General features: G+C 43.0%; 1 protein-coding gene across 1 annotated transcript in view; it reads left to right on the top strand.

Moving 5' to 3' along the window:
- Positions 1–21,324, top strand: part of LOC110491176 (potpotassium voltage-gated channel subfamily C member 4) — a 77,869-nt gene extending 56,545 nt beyond the window's left edge. The window contains exons 4-5 of the mRNA XM_036947726.2: positions 33–257; positions 20,229–21,324. Coding sequence (XP_036803621.2) covers positions 33–257; positions 20,229–20,296 — 293 coding nt within the window. The 3' untranslated portion in view covers positions 20,297–21,324. The remainder of the gene's footprint in view (positions 1–32; positions 258–20,228) is intronic.
- Positions 21,325–23,229: the final 1,905 nt, after the last annotated feature.

Here is a 23,229-nt window from a genome sequence, read left to right as displayed (position 1 = left end):
GCTTTATGAACCAAGTCTGTCTGTCCTGTCAGACTCCAAGCAGAACGGAGACGCCAACTTGGCTCTGTCGTCGGATGAGGGGTGCAGCCTGACCCAGCCGCTGTCACCCAGCGAGAAGTGGAACCTACGGCACGGCCACGGCCGCAAACACGCCCGGTCGGACAGGGGGAACAAGGCCACCAAGAAAGAGGCTACCTGCTTCCTGCTTACCTCTGGGGACTTCTCGTGCACTGGAGGAGAGCACACCATACGTACTGGTAGGTTGACCCACAGACAGGCACGCAGGCACTGACACTCCTCTCTCTTTCTGAAACATGGAGCCCACCATCCGCAACCATAGGTCCTACACACAACGAACACTCTGAATTAGAGGAACGGATGGGAATGGTAACTGTGAATACAATGACAAAGGAGGCTGCAGACTCGAGGTCAATAGGTCAAAACCTAGACAACCTCAACGCCATTGTATCCATTATTCAGAACCCTCTTATCCTCACCATGACGACCCTGATAACCATAACAACCCAGAGTAGAATAAGCCTGAGGCTTTATGGGAAAATCGATTGATCAGCTTTACATCAACTATCTGGATCAACAATGAGGTACAATTTAACCTCTGTGGGAATAATCCTTAGATGAGTAGAGTGAGGCAGTAGTCCCAGATCTGGGAACAGCCAGCTTCAGAACTAGCAACATTTACATTTTAGTAATGTAGCAGATGCTCTTATCCAGAGTGACTTACATTAGTGTGTGCATACTGTAAGTCCCAGTGGGAATCAAACACACAAGCCTGGCGTTGCAAGTGCCATGATCTACCAAGTGAGCCCCCATGTGTAACGGCTTTCTTCCGTCGAAGGAGAACCAAAATGCAGCGTGGTTAGAGTTCATGTTTTTTTTTTTTTTATAAGTGAAACTAAACATGAACAGAATACAAAATAATAAACATGGCAAACCCGAAACAGTCCTAACTGGTGCAGAAAACACAAAGACAGGAAACAATCACCCACAAAATAGCCAAAGAATATGGCTGCCTAAATATGGCTCCCAATCAGAGACAACGATAAACACCTGCCTCTAATTGAGAACCAATCTGGGCAACCATAGGCATACAATTTACCTAGACAGGAAACAGCCCCATAAACATACAAAACTACCTAGAAAGGACACAGCCCCATAAACATACAAAACTACCTAGAAAGGGAACTGCCCCATAAACATACAAAACTACCTAGAAAGGAAACAGCCCCATAAACATACAAAAACCCTAGACCAGACAAAACACAAATCCCCATGGGGCTGTGTCCTTTCTAGGTAGTTTTGTATGTTTATGGGGCTGTTTCCCATAAACATACAAAACTACCTAGAAAGGACACAGCCCCATAAACATACAAAAACCCTAGACCAGACAAAACACAAATCCCCCATGGCACACCCTGACCTAACCAAGATAATAAAGAAAACAAAGATAACTAAGGCCAGGGCGTGACACCATGTGTATGTCCCTGTCCTCGTCTCCCGCTCCCTCTCCCTTGATTTGATAAATATGTTTTGTGATGGCAGGCTATACATCCTCAGCCCTCGGGTAAATATTTACACCACCAACCCACCTTTTTTTAGCAGCTTTTAACTGGTGGAAATGGTATGGCACAATGTGGTTTTATCATTCACGTGGTATGACTAGCCTGCTTTGAAACAGGATGCTATGAAGGGAATGAGACAGAAATGCTGTCTGTCGGGGGTAGATTTTCTAGCGTTTGTATTGTGACGGTATACCTTCTCGGGTGAATACTGGCAACACAATAGGATATATTTTTTTGGGGTGGTGCGTGATTCAGTGTTTTATCATCTAAGTCAACGGTTTGATTTGAAACACAGGAGGCTTGGAGGCATTGAACAAGACAAGAGAGATACAGAAAAGCCTCTTCCTATAATTCCCTTCATTACCATCTGGCTGTCAGACTGGCAGCAATTATTCTCTGCTTGAATAGGCCTGCTGCTGCCTGACACACACACACACACACACTGTGTAAAGCATATCATCACATCACAGCTCCCCAAAGTCCCCCAGAGCCTGGAGTGACAACAAGACTATATTTGGACGTAATGGATTCACTTTTCACATCCTGAACAAACATTTACCACCCATTAGCATCCTGAATCTTATCTACAGATGGTGTGTGTATGTGTGTGCGTGTGTGTGCGCGTGCATGTGTATGCGTGTGCGTGTGTGTGCGTACAGTGGTGCCTGGAGAAGTGGGTATACTCTAATTTTGAAAACATGTCCCAATCGGCCCGCCAGAGAAACAGAGACATTACCTAAAATGATGAATTCCACATTGTCCTTTCAGAGTCAGGCCAACCCAAGCTGTTCAAGTAGGCCATTAGTGGGCCTACTATTGAAATAGAGAGTCAGAAATGCACAGGTTTCAAATGTGTTTCTTTTTTTTTCTCTAAATTGGATGTTCTAATTAAATCCGTAACAATGTTTAAACCATTTCAGGAGACCACTTTGAGGTCTGGGAAAAATCTAGGGAAATGTAGATTTTTTTTTTTTTAGTAAAGTTACTAAAAGTGCACAGGCACCTAGCACTGTTGCTTGGTTAGCACATGAGATGGAGTGTGAAAAACAAATGGCTACTGGATTGATGCAAATAACCATGCAGGAAGGCCTAGCTAGTTAACTTTTAATTGAGAAGGGTTATGGGAAAGCCTTTACCATAAACCAGAAGATGGTTCCCACGAGGAAAAAACAGATTGAACCAACATTGTTTCCACCTCATGTCAACCCAAACAAGGCAACGGTAAACATGTCTTCCCCCATGAATGATGCAGCGCCTCCCCCCTTGGGCCAATCAGTGTAATTTAGTAAATGTTGGATCACAATGACAAGACAAGTCATTCACCCAAGTTTAGTCAAAATAGGGCCAGTAGTGTCTGATATATCACGTGGGTTAGCTAGACTCATATCCCTGAGCATGTGTGCCAAATTTCATCACTCTGAGTCAAACAGATCGAGAGATATAAACATGTGCCTGTTATAGCACCACTGTGTGGTCAATATGAATCTTATTGCATATGTTGAGTCTTGGCAGTGTTTGCAACATGTTCACCAAATCTTGTTACAATATGAATATCCATGACTGATTTATGCACCAGACCAGTAGTGTCTGTGTAATATTTTCCAGACTAGTACCTAAAACAACACTGACTAAGTAGTGTCTGTGTAATATTTTCCAGACCAGTACCTAAAACAACACTGACTAAGTAGTGTCTGTGTAATATTTTCCAGACCAGTACCTAAAACAACACTGACTAAGTAGTGTCTGTGTAATATTTTCCAGACCAGTACCTAAAACAACACTGACTAAGTAGTGTCTGTGTAATATTTTCCAGACCAGTACCTAAAACAACACTGACTAAGTAGTGTCTGTGTAATATTTTCCAGACCAGTACCTAAAACAACACTGACTAAGTAGTGTCTGTGTAATATTTTCCAGACCAGTACCTAAAACAACACTGACTAAGTAGTGTCTGTGCAATATTTTCCAGACCAGTACCTAAAACAACACTGACTAAGTAGTGTCTGTGTAATATTTTCCAGACTAGTACCTAAAACAACACTGACTAAGTAGTGTCTGTGTAATATTTTCCAGACCAGTACCTAAAACAACACTGACTAAGTAGTGTCTGTGTAATATTTTCCAGACCAGTACCTAAAACAACACTGACTAAGTAGTGTCTGTGTAATATTTTCCAGACCAGTACCTAAAACAACACTGACTAAGTAGTGTCTGTGCAATATTTTCCAGACCAGTACCTAAAACAACACTGACTAAGTAGTGTCTGTGCAATATTTTCCAGACCAGTACCTAAAACAACACTGACCAATAAACATTCACGTGGTCAGTGTTTGTTTTAGGTACTAGTCTGGAAAATATTGCGTTGAGAGATCTGTGTCCATAGATAGCACATATTAGGTTTCGTGCAGATCGGTCATTCGATGCCAGAAGAAGAAGCGTTTGAAGTGTTTTTCACAACATTCAAAATGGTGGATCTTAAATGTTCACGTGGGAATCTGAGGCAGATCTGCTCCTTGTGAGGAGAGGGAACTATGGATCGAATTCCGTGACTTTAGGTCAAACAGGGTGAGGGGTGTGACCTTTCAAAGTTAGCATTTTTTATATATCTTGTTATAGCGCCACCATCTGGCCAATCCGTGTAATTTTGTTAATGCCAGATCTCTATTTCAAGATGCATCATTCACCCAAGTTTCGTAAAAATTGAGCCAGTGCTGTCTGAGATATTGTGTGTGTCTTACGTATGAACGGACGTACTAACAGACGGACACAGATCAACAATCCCCTCACAGATTTTATCGTGGGGGACAGCAGCCTAACAGCCAAATGCATTATCCTAGTCATATTAGCAACCCATGCTAGTTGTTGCAACTTTAGATCTCCCCTCTTTCTACATTTCTAACAGATATTTCCATCTCTGTCCATGAAACCGCTTGCATGAGAGTTGCTCATTTTAGAACAGTTTACCCCCCTCTCCCGCAAATTACATTTAGGAATATATGCACGTAGGCCTACTGCCGTGTGCACATTGCTGCGCCCAAAATGTGAAGAAATAATAGCCTATCAACATTTTAAGCTAAACATTCTGAATTGTTCCATCAGCCTTCATAATTGATACAGTGTTTACCTCCACTACCCCACTTTGATATGCATCATGGGTATTAAGAAGCGAGTATATGCAATATATGACAATATTACTAACTTCCCTCTCCTTGCCCCACCCTGGGCTCGAACCAAGAGTATCGTTACCTATCGCACCGCAGAAGCTGTGGTCCTTGCAGAGCAAAGGAACCAACTGCTTCTACGTCTCAAAGGAAGTGATGTCACCAACTATCTAGCCGTTTCACACCAGCTACACTCATCCCCCTTTGACCTCTGAGTGATCCGTGTCACGGCACCAATGTAACAGTATCGTTTTCGTCCTTTTCCTAGCCACAACCTGGGCTCGAAACAGAGACCCTCTGAACACATTGACAGCAGTTACCTCAGAAGCAGCGTAACCTTTCGTTCCACAAAAGCAACGGGGCAAAGGGGAAACAACTCCTCAGAGGTCTCAGAGCGAGTGACGTTGCCTATTGAAACGCTACTTGCATGCACCGCTAACTTCCTAGTCATTTCAGACCGGTTACAAATGCCCATTGAAAAATAAATGGGTATAGGGTGTATATCAGCATATACCCTCCACTACACCACTGTGTGTGTGTGTATCTGTGTCTGTGTCTGTGTGTGATGTGTCCTGAGCTATGTACCCATAGTATTGTCGTGAGACAGACAAGACCTCAAAACTCATTAGAAAAGCCCACAGATTACTCACTTTTCTGAAGGTCTGATGTTAATGTCATCTTGTTTTTTCACCCTTTCTTTCTCACACACACTTATGGAAGGAAATTAGGGGAAAGGGGATACCTAGTCAGTTGTTCAACTGAATGCATTCAACTGAAATGTTTTTTAACCCAACCCCTCTGAATCAGATTTCAGTGTTTTGATCCAATCCTGGCCAAGCATGGAGGAACGTGTTGAGTGGTGGAGATGTGAGGAATTTGATTGTCTTCCATTGCTCTTGGCTGATATAATCCACAATTATTCCAGAACTTTAGTCAAGAGGATGAGAGGGGATGTGTTATTGATGTGTGTAAACCTGTTGTGACAACCAAATTTGACTTTCTTTATTCTATCTTGCTCTTAAGGTCAACTCTGCCTCAAGGGCAAGAATTCGTTAGAGCTGCACTCAGAACAAGATTGAATGAGGATTTTGTTTTTTTAATAAGGAACTACACTGAGTCTTGTCCTCTGAGTGATACGTCTTGTGATTCTTCTCATCCCCCCCTGCCCCCTGCCTCCGACTCTGCCCCCCGATGATCCTCTGCCTGCCTGTCTTTCCTCTGCTTGAGAAGCCTTGTGATTCTCCTTACCCCCTTCTGGCCCCTGCCTGTCTGCCAAACCAGAGAGATAAAGAGAGAGTAGAGACAGAGAGAGAGATAGAGAGAGCAAAGAGAGAGAAGACCACAAATGTGAAATTTACTTTTTACCAAATGACCATATATTCAGCCTGCACACCCTTATTAACAAACAAATATACCAAAACAAACGCAAAGTCTTCTCATGCTTTATTGATTTAAAATAATATTTTGACTCAATTTGGCATGAGGTTCTGCTTTGCAAATTGGTGAAAAGCGGTGTTGGGGGAAATACATACAACATCATAAAATGTACACAAACAAAAAAAAATAGCAAAAAAACACCCATTTCTTTCCTCAGGGCCATGGGGTGAGACAGGGATGAAGCTTGAGCCCCACCCTCTTCAACATATAAATTATATCAACCAATTGGCGAGGGCAATAGAACAGTCTGCAGCTCCCGGCCTCACCCTACTCGAAGTCAAATGTCTACTGTTTGCTGATGATCTGGGGCTTCTGTCCCCAACCAAGGAGGGCCTACAGCAGCACCTAGATCTTCTGCACAGATTCTGTCAGACCTGGGCCCTGACAGACCTGGGCCCTGACAGACCTGGGTCCTGACAGTAAATCTCAGTATGACCACGAATACAAATTCCATCTAGACACCATTGCCCTAGAGCACACAAACAACTATACATACCTCTGCTTATACATCAACACCACAGGTAACTTCCACAAAGCTGTGAACGATGTGAGAGACAAGGCAAGAAGAGCATTCTACGCCATCAAATGGAACATTTGACATACCAATTAGGATCTGTCTAAAAAATACTTGAATCAGTTATAGAACCCATTGCCCTTTATGGTTGGGAGGTCTGGGGTCCGCTTACAACCCAATAATTCACAAAATGGGACATACACCAAATTGTACGCAAAAATATCCTCAATTGTACAACATAAAACACCAAATAATGCACACAGAGGAGAATTAGGCCGATACCCGCTAACGACCAAAATCCAGAAAAGGGCTGTTAAATTCTACAACCACCTAAAAGGAAGCGATTCCTAAACCTTCCATAACAAAGCCATCCCCTATAGAGAATTAAACCTGGAGAAGTGTCCCCTAAGCAAGTTGGTCCTGGTTTGGTTGGGTCTAATTGTGTTGCTGTCCTGGGGCTCTGTAGGTTTCTGTTAGTGTTTGTGAACAGAGCCCCAGGACAGCAACACAATTAGACCCAACCAAATCATGAGAAAACAAAAAGAGAATTACTTGACACATTGGAAAGAATTAACAAAAAAACAGCAAACTAAAATGCTATTTGGTCCTAAACAGAGATTACACAGTGGCAGAATACCTGTCCACTGTGACTGACCCTAAACAGAGATTACACAGCAGCAGAATACCTGACCACTGTGACTGACCCTAAACAGAGAGTACACAGCGGCAGAATACCTGACCACTGTGACTGACCCAAAGTTAAGGAACGCTTTGACTATGTACAGACTCAGTGAGCATAGCCTTTAATTGAAAGAGGCCGCCATAGGAAGACCTTGCTCTCAAGAGAAGACAGGCTATGTGCACACAGCAAATCCAATTTTGATAAACTCACATACCTACTGGGTGAAATACTACAGTGTGACATCACAGCAGCAATATTTGTGACCTGTTGCCACAAGAACAGGACCACCAGTGAAGAACAAACACCATTGTAAATACAACCCACATTTATGTTTATTTATTTTCCCTTTTGTACTTTAATTATTTACACATCGTTACAATAGACGTAATATGACATTTTAAATGTCTCTATTCCTTTGGATCTTTTTTTGTATTTTTTATTTCAGTTTTGTTTATTATCTATTTCACTTGCTTTGGCGATGTTACCATATGTTTCCCAAAGCATGAATTGAATTGGATTGAGAGACAGAGAGAGACAGAGAGAGCAGAGACAGTGCGAGCAGAGAGAGAGCAGAGATGGAGAGAGAGAAAGTAGAGAGAGCAGAGACAGAGACAGAGACAGAGATGGGGAGAAGAGAGAGAGAGAGAGAGAGACCACAGCATCACCAGCCACACCCCAACCAGCTAAGACCACCTCAAGCAAACCCTGGCCACACCCTATATAGCCCCCCCCCCCCCCCCATATCAGACCTATGCCCCTTCTGCCCACACCATGCCCCATGCGGCAAGGACCTCAACATGACAGCAGGACATATGCCCAGGCTGTGAGCAGAGCAACAGGCCCATCCCCCACTATTACACCCGCCCAAGCCTCATCCTGCGACCTAAGAGGTATGTATCAGGTGCTCAACATGCTCTGTTCACACCTACTGTGATGGTCCGAGCCTAAACCACACAAAAACAACACAAGACACTATGGAACACAAAGCTTTTACTATCTCAACCTGGAATATTCAAGGGGTTGAGGTAATCTGCCTTTGCCTAAAGAGCAGGAACCCAGACTTCATCAAAGTAATCAGAAATACAGACATCCTACAAGAAACATGGTATGGAGGAGACGGGCCCACTGGTTGCCCTCTAGGTTACAGAGAGCTGGTTGTCCTATCCACCAAACTACCAGGTGTGAAACAGGGAAGAGACTCAAGGGGTATGCTAATTTGGTATAGAGCAGACCTAACCCACTCTATTAAATTAGTCAAAACAGGAACATTTTACATCTGGATAGAAATTAATAAGGAAATTATCTCAACAGAGAAAAATGTCTTCATGTGTGCCACCTATATCCCCCCACTAGAATCCCCATACTTTAACTATGACAGCTTCTCCATCCTAGAAGGGGAGATCAACAATTTCCAGGCCCAGGGACGTGTATGTACTAGTCTGTGGCGACATAAATGTCAGAACCGGACAAGAACCTGACACCCTCAGCACACAGGGAGACGAACACCTACCTGGAGGTGACAGCATTCCCCCCCCCCCATATGCTCCCCCTTTAGACACAACTACGACAACATAACCAACAAAAACAGGTCACAACTCCTGCAGTTCTTTCGGACGCTGGATATGTACATAGTGTGGTTATAGGTTCTAATGCAGAGTAAAAACTCAAAGGAAACCAAAGCTTTAAACCAAGTTTATTCTGCCCCGAGGGTCAATACAGCGGCATTAGACAAAGACATGGTTTCATCCATGGTAGTATTCGTACCCCACCCTGGGTGGAGTCTCCTCGTTATCGCCAAACATTGCATCAATATTGTCTGTCAGGGAGCTGAGTGATCTGGTCCTTAAAATGGTTCTTCCCCTTATCTGTACTGCCACATGTTGTCCCTGCACTCAGCCCCTCCCAAGCTTCATTATGGTACCCCTCATGTCACTTTTATAACTAATGATTCATAATAGATTAAGCTCAGAAATCCTTTCCTATCGGTGTGGTAGGCTTTGAGGGGGACTCCTACGGTGGGTACACCTAATGCTCATCTCTTGGCAGTAGTGCCGTAGACTACTTTATCACTGACCTCAACCCAGTCTCTTAAAGCATTCGGTCAGTCCACTGACAGCCCTATCAGATCACAGCAAAACCACACTCTACTTGACCAGAGCTATGCTCAATCATGAGGCATCAAAGCTAAATGAACTGAGTAATATTAAGAAATGCTGTAGATGAAAGGAAAATAGTGGAAATATACCATAAAAACTATTGGGCAACAACAAATTCAATCCCTTCTAGACAATTTCCTGGACAAAATGTTTCACTGTAATAGTGAAGGTGTAAACTTGGTAGTAGAAACCTAAACAGTATATTTGACCTCTCAGCTTCCCTATCAAACCTAATAATTTCAAGCAGACAACCTAAGAAAATTAACAACAATGACAAACGGTTTGATGAAGAATGCAAAAACCTAAGAAGGAATTGAGAAACCTATCCAACCAAAAACAGAGAGACCCAGAAAACGCCTTCACTATGGTGAATCACTAAAACAATGCAGAAATACACTACGGAAAAAGAAGGAACAGCACGTCAGAAATCAGCTCAATGTAATTGATGAATCTATAGAATCTAACCACTTCTGGGAAAATTGGAAAACACTAAACAAACAACAACACAAAGAGTTATCTATCCAAAATGGAGATGTATGGTTAAACCACTTCTCCAATCTTTGTGGCTCTATAACAAGGAACAAACAGCAAAAACATATACATGATCATATACAAATCTTAGAATCAACTATTAAAGACTACCAGAAACCACTGGATTCTCCAATTATATTGAATGAACTACATGACAAAATACAAGCCCTCCAACCCAAAATGGCCTGAGGGTTTGATGGTATCATAAATGAAATTAAAAAATATACAGACCACAAATTCCAATTGGCTATACTTAAACTCTTTAACATCATCCTCAGCTCTGGCATCTTCCCCAATATTTGGAACAAAGGACTGATCACCCCAATTTACAAAAGTGTAGAACAATTTGACCCCAATAACTACTGATTCAGAGGGGTTGGTTAAAATGCGGAAGACACATTTCAGTTGAATGCATTCAGTTGTACAACTGACTAGGTAACATCAGTACAATAGACCACATATTCACCCTGCACACCCAAATCGACAAACAAACAAACAAACCAAAACAAAGGCAAAGTCTTTTCATGCTTTGTTGTTTTCAAAAAAGCTTTAGATTAAATTTGGCACGAGGGTCTGCTATACAAATTGATGGAAAATGGTGTTGGGGGGGGGGGGGGGGAAACAAATGACATTATAAAATCTGTGTACACAAACATGGAAAGAATTGACAAAAAAACACACATTTCTTTCCACAGGGCTGGGGGAGGGGGAGGGCAGGGGGGTGAGACAGGGATGCAGCTTAAGCCCCACCCTCTTCAACACATACAGTACCAATCATAAGTTTGGACACACCTACTCATTCCAGGTTTTTTTTTTGTGACTATTTAGAATAAGAGTGAAGACATCAAAACTATGAAATAAGACACAAGGAATCATGTAGTAACCAAAAAAGTGTTACACAAATCAAAATATATTTTATATGTGAGATTCTTCAAAGTAGCCAACCTTTGCCTTGATGACAGCTTTGCACACTGGCACTGGTGTCTTCACTGACATTTGATTGAGTCTGATTGAGTCTGTAATACCAACATGTTTCAAGCAGACCACCATAGTCCCTGTGCCCAAGAACATGAAGGCAACGTGCCTAAATGACTACAGACCCGTAGCACTCACGTCCGTAGACATGAAGTGCTTTGAAAGGCTGTTAATGGCTTACATCAACACTATTATCCCAGAAACCCTAGACCCACTCCAATTTGCATACCGCCCAAACAGATCCACAGATGATGCAATCTCTATTGCACTCCACACTGCCCTTTCCCACCTGGACAAAAGGAACACCTATGTGAGAATGCTATTCATTGACTACAGCTCAGTGTTCAACACCATAGTGCCCTCAGAGCTCATCACTAAACTAAGGATCCTGGGCCTAACTCCTCCCTCTGCAACTGGATCCTGGACTTCCAGACCGGTCGCCTCCAGGTGGTGACAGAAGGTAGCAACACATCTGTCTCGCTGATCCTCAACACGAGCCCCTTAGGGGTGCGTGCTCAGTCCCCTCCTGTCCTCCCTGTACATCCACGACTGCGTGGCCAGGCACGACTCCAACACCATCATTAAGTTGTCAGATGACACAACGATGAGACAGCATATAGGGAGGAGGTCAGAGACCTGGCCACGTGGTTACAGAATAATAACCTATCCCTCAACGTAACCAAGACTAAGGAGATGATTTTGGACTACAGGAAAAGGAGGACCGAGCACGCCTCCAATCTCATCAATGGGGCTGTAGTGGAGCAGGTTGAGAGGTTCAAGTTCCTTGGTGTCCACATCACCAACAAACTAGAATGGTCCAAACACACCAAGACAGTCGTGAAGAGGGCATGACAAAGCCTATTCCCTCTCAGGAAACTAAAAAGATTTGGCATGGGTCCTCAGATCCTCAAAAGGTTCTACAGCTGCAACACCAAGATCACTGCCTGGTACGGCAACTGCTCGGACTCTGACCGCAAGGCACTACAGAGGGTAGTGCGTACGGCTAAGCTGCCTGCCATCCAGGACCTCTACACCAGGTGGTGTCAGAGGAATGCCCTAAAAATTGTCAAAGACCCCAGCCACCCCAGTCATAGATTGTTCTCTCTACTACCGAATGGCAAGCGGTACCAGAGTGCCAAGTCTAGGACAAAAAGGCTTCTCAACAGTTTTTAACCCACAAGCCATAAGACTCCTGAACAGGTAATGAAATGGCTACCGGGACTATTTGCATTGTGTGCCTCCCCCCAAACCCTATTTTACACTACTGCTACTCTCTGTTCATCATACAGTGCCTTGCGAAAGTATTCGGCCCCCTTGAACTTTGCGACCTTTTGCCACAATTCAGGCTTCAAACATAAAGATATAAAACTGTATTTTTTTGTGAAGAATCAACAACAAGTGGGACACAATCATGAAGTGGAATGACATTTATTGGATATTTCAAACTTTTTTAACAAATCAAAAACTGAAAAATTGGGCGTGCAAAATTATTCAGCCCCCTTAAGTTAATACTTTGTAGCGCCACCTTTTGCTGCGATTACAGCTGTAAGTCGCTTGGGGTATGTCTCTATCAGTTTTGCACATCGAGAGACTGACAGTTTTTCCCATTCCTCCTTGCAAAACAGCTCGAGCTCAGTGAGGTTGGATGGAGAGCATTTGTGAACAGCAGTTTTCAGTTCTTTCCACAGATTCTCGATTGGATTCAGGTCTGGACTTTGACTTGGCCATTCTAACACCTGGATATGTTTATTTTTGAACCATTCCATTGTAGATTTTGCTTTATGTTTTGGATCATTGTCTTGTTGGAAGACAAATCTCCGTCCCAGTCTCAGGTCTTTTGCAGACTCCATCAGGTTTTCTTCCAGGTCCTGTTCCTGTATTTGGCTCCATCCATCTTCCCATCAATTTTAACCATATTCCCTGTCCCTGCTGAAGAAAAGCAGGCCCAAACCATGATGCTGCCACCACCATGTTTGACAGTGGGGATGGTGTGTTCAGCTGTGTTGCTTTTACGCAAAACATAACGTTTTGCATTGTTGCCAAAAAGTTAAATTTTGGTTTCATCTGACCAGAGCACCTTCTTCCACATGTTTGGTGTGTCTCCCAGGTGGCTTGTGGCAAACTTTAAACAACACTTTTTATGGATATCTTTAAGAAATGGCTTTCTTCTTGCCACTCTTCCATAAAGGCCAGATTTGTGCAATATACGACTGATTGTTGTCCTATGGACAGTCTCCCACCTCAGCTGTAGATCTCTGCAGTTCATCCAGAGTGATCATGGGCCTCTTGGCTGCATCTCTGATCAGTCTTCTCCTTGTATGAGCTGAAGGTTTAGAGGGACGGCCAGGTCTTGGTAGATATGCAGTGGTCTGATACTCCTTCCATTTCAATATTATCGCTTGCACAGTGCTCCTTGGGATGTTTAAAGCTTGGGAAATATTTTTGTATCCAAATCCGGCTTTAAACTTCTTCACAACAGTATCTCGGACCTGCCTGGTGTGTTCCTTGTTCTTCATGATGCTCTCTGCGCTTTTAACGGACCTCTGAGACTATCACAGTGCAGGTGCATTTATACGGAGACTTGATTACACACAGGTGGATTGTATTTATCATCATTAGTCATTTAGGTCAACATTGGATCATTCAGAGATCCTCACTGAACTTCTGGAGAGAGTTTGCTGCACTGAAAGTAAAGGGGCTGAATAATTTTGCACGCCCAATTTTTCAGTTTTTGATTTGTTAAAAAAGTTTGAAATATCCAATAAATGTCGTTCCACTTCATGATTGTGTCCCACTTGTTGTTGATTCTTCACAAAAAAATACAGTTTTATATCTTTATGTTTGAAGCCTGAAATGTGGCAAAATGTCGCAAAGTTCAAGGGGGCCGAATACTTTCGCAAGGCACTGTATATGCATAGTCACTTTAACCATATCTACATGTACATACTACCTCAATCAGTATATAGCCTCTACTGTTATTTTTCACTGTCTTTTTACTGTTGTTTTTATTTCTTTACTTACCTATTGTTCACCTAATACCTTTTTTTTCTAACTTAGAAATTGCACTATTGGTTAAGTAAGCATTTCACTGTGAGGTCTACTACACCTGTTGTATTCAGCATTTCACTGTGAGGTCTACTACACCTGTTGTATTCAGCATTTCACTGTAAGGTCTACTACACCTGTTGTATTCAGCATTTCACTGTAAGGTCTACCTACACCTGTTGTATTCAGCATTTCACTGTGAGGTCTACTACACCTGTTGTATTCAGCATTTCACTGTAAGGTCTACTACACCTGTTGTATTCAGCATTTCACTGTAAGGTCTACTACACCTGTTGTATTCAGCATTTCACTGTGAGGTCTACTACACCTGTTGTATTCAGCATTTCACTGTAAGGTCTACTACACCTGTTGTATTCAGCATTTCACTGTAAGGTCTACCTACACCTGTTGTATTCAGCATTTCACTGTGAGGTCTACTACACCTGTTGTATTCAGCATTTCACTGTAAGGTCTACCTACACCTGTTGTATTCAGCGCACGTGACAAATAAACTTTGATTTGATTTGTTTAACACTTTTTTGGTTACTACATACTACAATATCTGTTATTTCATAGTTTTGATGTCTTCATTATTATTCTACAACGTAGAAAATAGTTGAAAAAAGGAAAACCCTGGAATGAGTAGGTGTGTCCAAACTTTTGACTGGTACTGTATATCAACGAATTGGCGAGGGCACTAGAACAGTCTGCAGCACCCGGCCTCACCCTATTCGACTCTGAAGTCAAATGTCTACTGTTTGCTGATGATCTGGTGCTTCTGTCCCCAACCAAGGATGGCCTACAGCAGCAACTAGATCTTCTGCACAGATTCTGTCAGACCTGGGCCCTGACAGACCTGGGCCCTGACAGTAAATCTCAGTAAGACAATAATGATTGTGTTCCAAAAAAGGTCCTGTTGCCATGACCACGAATACAAATTCCATCAAGACACCGTTGCCCTAGAGCACACAAAAAACGATACTTACCTCGGCCTAAACATCAGCGCCACAGGTAACTTCCACAAAGCTGTGAACGATCTGAGAGACAAGGCAAGAAGGGCCTTCAACACCATCAAAAGGAACATCAAATTTGAAATACCAATTAGGATCTGTCTAAAAAATACTTGAATCAGTTATAGAACCCATTGCCCTTTATGGTTGTGAGGTCTGGGGTCCACTCACCAACCAAGAATTCACAAAATGTTCCAAACACCAAATTGAGACTCTGCATGCAGAATTCTGCAAAAATGTCCTCTGTGTACAACGTAAAACACCAAATAATGCCTGCAGAGCAGAATTAGGCCGATACCTGCTAATTATCCAAAGAAAAGAGACGTTAAATTCTACAACCACCTAAAAGGAAGCGATTCCCAAACCTTCCATAACAAAGCCATCACCTACAGAGAGATGAACGTGGAGAAGAGTCCCCTAAGCAAGCTGGTCTTGGGGCTCTGTCAACAAACACAAACAGACCCCACAGAGACCCAGGACAGCAACACAATTAGAACCAATCAAATCATGAGAAAACAAAAAGATAATTACTTGACACATTGGAAAGAATTAACAAAAGAACAGAGCAAACTAGAATGCTATTTGGCCCTAAACAGAGATTACACAGTGGCAGAATACCTGACCACTGTGACTGACCCAAAATTAAGGAAATGTTATAGATATTATATAGACATAATATGACATTTGTAATGTCCTTATTCTTTTGGAACTTTTGTGTAATGTTTACTGTGCATTTTCTATTGTTTATTTCACTTTTGTTTTTTATCTATTTCACTTGTTTTGGCAATGTTGACATATGTTTCCCATGCCATATGTTTCCCATGTTTCCCATGCTTCTGTACAGCACTTTGAGATATCAGCTGATGTCCGAAGGGCTATATCAATACATTTGATTTGATTGAGAGAGAGGGAGAAATAAAGAGAGAGAGAGATGGAGAAGGTGAGAGAGAGAGAGAGAGAGAGAGAGAGAGAAAGCTACAGAAGGAGAGAAGGCTAAGTAATTCAATATCACGGGCTCTGTATCTGGTGAGTATGTGGGTAATGACATCCCGGCCTGTGAAAGGGGAACATCACACATAGACTCTCACATTTTAGTGCACATTAGCTGCAGGGAGAAGAGGTTTGCATCCCAAATGGCATCTTATTCCATACATAGTGCCCTACTTTTGATCAGAGCCCTGGTCTAAAGTAGTGCACTATATAGGGAATAGGATGCCAGAGTCCTACTGACCTTGGTCATTTACAGAGTCTGGGTGGGTTCTAGCTCAGCATTCAAATTGATAGCCGCTAGAAACATAGAAACAAGGATGTAGAAACATCCTTGAGATGTTTCTACAACTTGATTGGAGTCCACCTGTGGTATATTCAACTTGATAGCCACTAATATGTTTCCAATTAGGAATAGTGGTCATCATGACCATCATAGCCTGAGGGCTTCCTCTTCCTCTAGACTCTCTCTCACTGGTCCACGTTATGATCTGCAGACAGTAAAGCTTTTCATTTGCCTGAGGGCTTCCTCTTCCGCTAGACTCTCTCTCACTGGTCCACGTTATGATCTGCAGACAGTAAAGCTTTTCATTTGCCTGAGGGCTTCCTCTTCCTCTAGACTCTCTCTCACTGGTCCAGGTTATGATCTGCAGACAGTAAAGCTTTTCATTTGCCTGAGGGCTTCCTCTTCCGCTAGACTCTCTCTCACTGGTCCAGGTTATGATCTGCAGACAGTAAAGCTTTTCATTTGCCTGAGGGCTTCCTCTTCCTCTAGACTCTCTCTCACTGGTCCAGGTTATGATCTGCAGACAGTAAAGCTTTTCATTTGCCTGAGGGCTTCCTCTTCCTCTAGACTCTCTCTCACTGGTCCAGGTTATGATCTGCAGACAGTAAAGGGCTTCCTCTTCCTCTCAACATATTGCTGAATTACAGTCAGGGTGTCGTCTAAAACAAAGGTGCAGTGAAATGTGTTGTTTTACAGGGTGGGCCATAATAGTACTGCACCCAGGGAGCACATTAGGGTTAAGTGCCTTGCTCAAAGGTACATCGACAGACCTTTATCCTCTAGGCTACCTGCCGCCTAGTGTTCATAAATACAAGTAGGGGAGATGGGGTAAGTTGAACCACCCTTGTTCCTAGGAAACTACAGTGCCTTAGGAAAGTATTCAGACCCCTTCACTTTTTTTCTACATTTTGTTATGTTACAGCCTTATTCCTAAAATTGATTTAAAAAAATAAATACATCCTCAGCAATCTACACTCAATACCACATAATGGCAAAGTGAAAACAGGTTTTTAGACATTTTTTTTGCTAAATGTATTAATAATAACAAACTGAAATACCTGATTTACTTATTTACGTAAGTATTTAGACCCTGTGCTATATGACTGGAAATTGAGCTCAGGTGCATCCTGTTTCCATTGATCATCCTTGAGATGTTTCTACAACCTGATTGGAGTCCACTTGTGGTAAATTCAATTGATTGGACATGATTTGGAAAGGCACACACCTGTTATAGACTAAGATACAGTAGAATAGGATAGAGTACAGTATATACATATGAGATGAGTAGCGCAAAACATTTAAACCTTATTAAAGTCACTAGTGTTCCATTATTAAAATGGCCAGTGATAGAGGTGTCCTCGTTTCTAGGAAACTGTACACACAATCAAAAATGTGACCAACTATTTAGGAAGAAGTCATAATTGTATGGAGTTTGTGAAGTTAGAAACCACATGGAAAAGGTGAGAGATTTTCACCAGTCAAATGAAATGGATTGTGATAGAGATTTCATGATGCTTGTATCTAAACCAAAGTAGATACTTTTAAGATTGTTCTATACATCAGTTGGGGTCTCTATAAGCTTCATTATAAGGTCATAAACCTAGCATGAAAGTGCATAATTATAGCTGTGTATCCTAATACAGCCAATATGTTTGCCTTGGGGTAAGTTGATCCAATGGGCATGGGGTAAATTGAGCCAGTGGTTGAGCCAATGGCCATGGGGTAAATTGAGCCAGTGGTTGAGCCAATGGGCATGGGGTAAATTGAGCCAGTGGTTGAGCCAATGGCCATGGGGTAAATTGAGCCAGTGGTTGAGGCAATGGCCATGGGGTAAATTGAGCCAGTGGTTGAGCCAATGGCCATGGGGTAAATTGAGCCAGTGGTTGAGGCAATGGCCATGGGGTAAATTGAGCCAGTGGTTGAGCCAATGGCCATGGGGTAAATTGAGCCAGTGGTTGAGCCAATGGGCATGGGGTAAATTGAGCCAGTGGTTGAGCCAATGGCCATGGGGTAAATTGAGCCAGTGGTTGAGGCAATGGCCATGGGGTAAATTGAGCCAGTGGTTGAGCCAATGGCCATGGGGTAAATTGAGCCAGTGGTTGAGGCAATGGCCATGGGGTAAATTGAGCCAGTGGTTGAGGCATTGGCCATGGGGTAAATTGAGCCAATGGTTGAGGCAATGTGGTAAATTGAGCCAGTGGTTGAGCCAATGGCCATGGGGTAAATTGAGCCAGTGGTTGAGGCAATGTGGTAAATTGAGCCAGTGGTTGAGCCAATGGCCATGGGGTAAATTGAGCCAGTGGTTGAGGCAATGGGGTAAATTGAGCCAGTGGTTGAGCCAATGGGCATGGGGTAAATTGAGCCAGTGGTTGAGCCAATGGGCATGGGGTAAATTGAGCCAGTGGTTGAGGCAATGGTGTAAATTGAGCCAGTGGTTGAGCCAATGGCCATGGGGTAAATTGAGCCAGTGGTTGAGCCAATGGGCATGGGGTAAATTGAGCCAGTGGTTGAGGCAATGGGATAAATTGAGTCAGTGGTTGAGCCAATGGCCATGGGGTAAATTGAGCCAGTGGTTGAGCCAATGGCCATGGGGTAAATTGAGCCAGTGGTTGAGCCAATGGCCATGGGGTAAATTGAGCAAGTGGTTGAGCCAATGGCCATGGGGTAAATTGAGCCAGTGGTTGAGCCAATGGCCATGGGGTAAATTGAGCCAGTGGTTGAGGCAATGGGGTAAATTGAGCCAGTGGTTGAGCCAATGGCCATGGGGTAAATTGAGCCAGTGGTTGAGGCAATGGGGTAAATTGAGCCAGTGGTTGAGCCAATGGCCATGGGGTAAATTGAGCCAGTGGTTGAGCCAATGGCCATGGGGTAAATTGAGCCAGTGGTTGAGCCAATGGCCATGGGGTAAATTGAGCCAGTGGTTGAGCCAATGGCCATGGGGTAAATTGAGCCAGTGGTTGAGGCAATGGGGTAAATTGAGCCAGTGGTTGAGCCAATGGCCATGGGGTAAATTGAGCCAGTGGTTGAGCCAATGGCCATGGGGTAAATAGAGCCAGTGGTTGAGCCAATGGCCATGGGGTAAATTGAGCCGGTGGTTGAGCCAATGGCAAGTTGAGCAAATTGAAGCAAATGTTCTTGCTCGGCGTAATGCAAGCCATTATTGCTGGGATATGAGTTAACAACAGGGCCTGGCCTATGTTAAAAGTGTTTGTTAGGTGTTAAGCCTCTGTTAAAAGATGCTTAATTTTTTTTTTTTTTTTACTGAATAAGCTATTGCGATTGTGTTGAATTATGTCTGGGGAAAAAAGACAGTCATGGTTTTAAAAACATAGTAGTATTTAATTCACATCAGAAATTTGTAAGCAGCTTAACTTACCCTATCCCACGGCTCATCTTACCCCATAACCAGGGCTCATCTTACCCTATCCCACGGCTCATCTTACCCCATAACCAGGGTAAGTTGTGTCAGGAGACTACTTTTCTTTTGGACAAGCTATGTTTTCATGAATGTTTACATTAATTCTGATTACTTCCAGGGATACACAACATCCTGAAATATATGTCGATATCTTTGTTAGAAGGAATACGATGTTTCCCTTGACAGAGTGTTGCTGAATGTAAAAAAATGGCTCAACTTCCCCGTAGTATGTATTCATGCCTTTACCACTATGGTTGGCAATGAATTTCTGATCCCATAAATGTATAGAATATTTGTCTCAAAGTCCCAATATTGAATGAACGTTATATTATCCTTCATTCAGTGATATTGCCAACTTGTCCATCATTGTCATGCCATACATACACAGAACATTGTTTTGACTTTCCTGTCTCTAATTTCCACCCCTTTATGTACCTTTGTTACAGAGAGCTGTAAAGACATCCTGGCCGCTACTGGGAACTACGCCCAACCAGAAATCACCACTCTGACCTGAAGAAGTTGATTGGTCGATGAAGGAGAATTGCGTGTGAACCAGGATGCAGCACTGAAGGACATGGGGTGGAGCTTCAGGTCTAAGGTCCCTCCTTCCTCTAACTGAGATGAAGGTCCGGGTCCTTCCGGAAAGGTTCTGGAAGAAGATCTCTTGTCTTTCTGTCAAGTACACAGTACCCAAACTCTGTTGTAGAATACGTCTATCTGATGCTTTAGGAGGTATAGTTATGTATGTACACATATCTTTCTGTTTCCAAGCATTTAGCATGTATTGTATTGCATGATCTAGCACTATATAATGTACCATGAAAGAAAATATCATCAGTGAACTTAATGTTAAGGGACACATCTAAAGTTGAGGAGTGTTTTGAATATCTGAAGTAACTCCTATTTCCAAATGGTGTTTTCAAGAAATTGCTACTATTTGTGAAGGATTCGAGTTATTTGACGTTTCTGTAAAAAATTCTTCCGTCTTTCATCAATTAAGTGTAATTGGTAAATATTGACTAACAAAAATTCAACAGAAATGTGGAGTTGCACTGTTGCATGGGGCGGCAGGTAGCTTAGTGGTTAGACCGTTGGGCCAGTAACCAAAATGTTGCTAGAGTGAATCCCCGAGCCGTCAAGGCAAAAATCTGTCGTTCTGCCCCTGAACGAGGCAGTTAACCCACTGTTCCTAGGCTGTCATTGAAAATAAGAATTTGTTCTTAACTGACTTGCCTCGTTAAATAAAGGTTAAATAAAAAACAATAATAAATAAAAAAAAGTGACTGTCAACAGACTACAGTTGGATTGGAACTAGGAGTCGTTGTTCCCAGCCGACTGACTCCCAGCAAGTCCAGCTTTGTTTTGATTAAGTGAAAGTTAAAACAGGTTGGTCTCTGCCTGGTGTCATGCCAGTCAACAGACAGGCCGTAGTCAAGCAGTGGCATGTGACTATGAAAGCTCACGCTATTTTCCTTTCACAAACAAAGTATCTTGCAAATCCTTATAGAAAGAATAAAAATGATGCATGAAATAATAAAAAAATCATGTATTTCTATTACAAGTACAGTGCGTAAACAGTTTCAGGAAGAGGAGTGTCAACATGCAGACAGTAGTAGCATGTGACTATTAAAGCTCACGCTGCTGTTCACAAACACAGTGTCTTTATGTCGTTGTACCAAAAAAAAAGAGAAATACAGAATGTAAAAAATGCCTTGAGAGACCAGATGCAGTCAGACAGTAGTCAAGATTTAGCATGTGACTGAAGAAGCACACACTACTTGTCTTTTCACAAACAAAAGTGTCTTGCAAATAATATATAAATGCTATTGTACTTCTTTGACAATACATTTGCTTGGTTGAAAAAGGGGACCAAAAATGTGGGCAGCCATATTAGATTAAAAGAGATTATCTCAACATCATCATTGCTAAATGCATCATCAACATTGTTAGTAAATGCATTGTTAAGATCCATATCGGCACATGCTGTGACATCATCCGCCCGTTCCAGTCGTGCTTAATGTTAATGTTATGGAGTAATGTGAAGAGATTTAGATTTTGTTCCTAAAACGCCAATCTTGGTTCTTTAAGATCTTGGTTATTTTTACGATCTTCGTTGTTTGATAATCATTGTACATGTATCTAACATGCTGACCACACCGGCGGCGTAACGTGCGCGAGCGTTGCAGAATAAATGTACACATACATGTTATTCAGTCATCTTGTCCAAACTGCTCGCTCGCACAACGAGCGTCTGCTAGCCAGGCGCTAAAATAATACTTTGGTTCTATTGTAGACGCTTGACACGCTGCAAGTCCCGCCTCTTCCATCTCCTCATTGGTTTGTAGGAGCATATTGGGTGAACTGAGGTCCACACTCCAGTCCAGTTGGTTGTAGTAATTCACCTTAAAGTTGGTAGCCAACCACCATATAAAATCCACAGAAGAAGAATACTGAACTAGGACAGATTACTAGAAACTAACTAGGTTTCCCCTTTTATCTGTGGATTCATTGTCAGAGTAGAGAACACACTATTTTGTGTGACTCAAAATGGGTCGATATTCTACAAAGATCCAGCAACAACAACAAAAAAGGACCTTGTGCATTTCAAGCAAAATAACAACCAAATGTTTATATCCCAGGACAAAATGAGATAGCAACAGCAATCTAGCTAGCTAAATGTCCATGAATGTTTCATATATGTTTTTACCTGTCTCCAAATGAATATATTTGGTTCAGAGTTCTTTTTGATATTTCAACCTGTGTGTCCTGATTGCGTCTGGTGTGGATAGACAAAATCGAAGGCACGCGCGTGGCCGGTTTAATCAGCGTGCCCGGTTTAATCAGCCGGCCCGGTTTAGTCAGCGTGCCCGGTTTAATCAGCGTGCCCGGTTTAATCAGCGTGCCCGGTTCAGTCGGCGCGCCCGGTTTAGTCGGCGTGCCCGGTTTAGTCGGCGTGCTCGGTTTAATCGGCGTGCCCGGTTTAGTCGGCGTGCCCGGTTTAGTCGGCGCGCCCGGTTTAATCGGCGCGCCCGGTTTAGTCGGCGTGCCCGGTTTAGTCGGCGTGCCCGGTTTAATCGGCGTGCCCGGTTTAGTCGGCGTGCCCGGTTTAATCGGCGTGCCCGGTTTAGTCGGCGTGCCCGGTTTAATCGCCGTGCCCGGTTTAGTCGGCGTGCCCGGTTTAATCGGCGTGCCCGGTTTAGTCGGCGTGCCCGGTTTAATCGGCGTGCCCGGTTTAGTCGGCGTGTCCGGTTTAGTCGGCGTGCCCGGTTTAGTCGGCGTGTCCGGTTTAATCTGCGTGCCCGGTTTAGTCGGCGTGCCCGGTTTAGTCGGCGTGCCCGGTTTAGTCGGCGTGCCCTGTTTAGTCGGCATGCCCGGTTTAGTCGGCGTGTAAGGTGGAAAAAGGTTGCTTCTCAAATGGCACCCTGTTGTGTTTTGAGAGTGGGATTT

This window comes from Oncorhynchus mykiss, chromosome 16 (genome assembly GCF_057628025.1).
Source record: "Oncorhynchus mykiss isolate SJ-2025 chromosome 16, ASM5762802v1, whole genome shotgun sequence".
Lineage (NCBI taxonomy): Eukaryota > Metazoa > Chordata > Actinopteri > Salmoniformes > Salmonidae > Oncorhynchus > Oncorhynchus mykiss.
The sequence above is the reverse complement of the archived record's forward strand: the minus strand, read 5'-3'. Positions and strand labels throughout refer to the sequence as shown.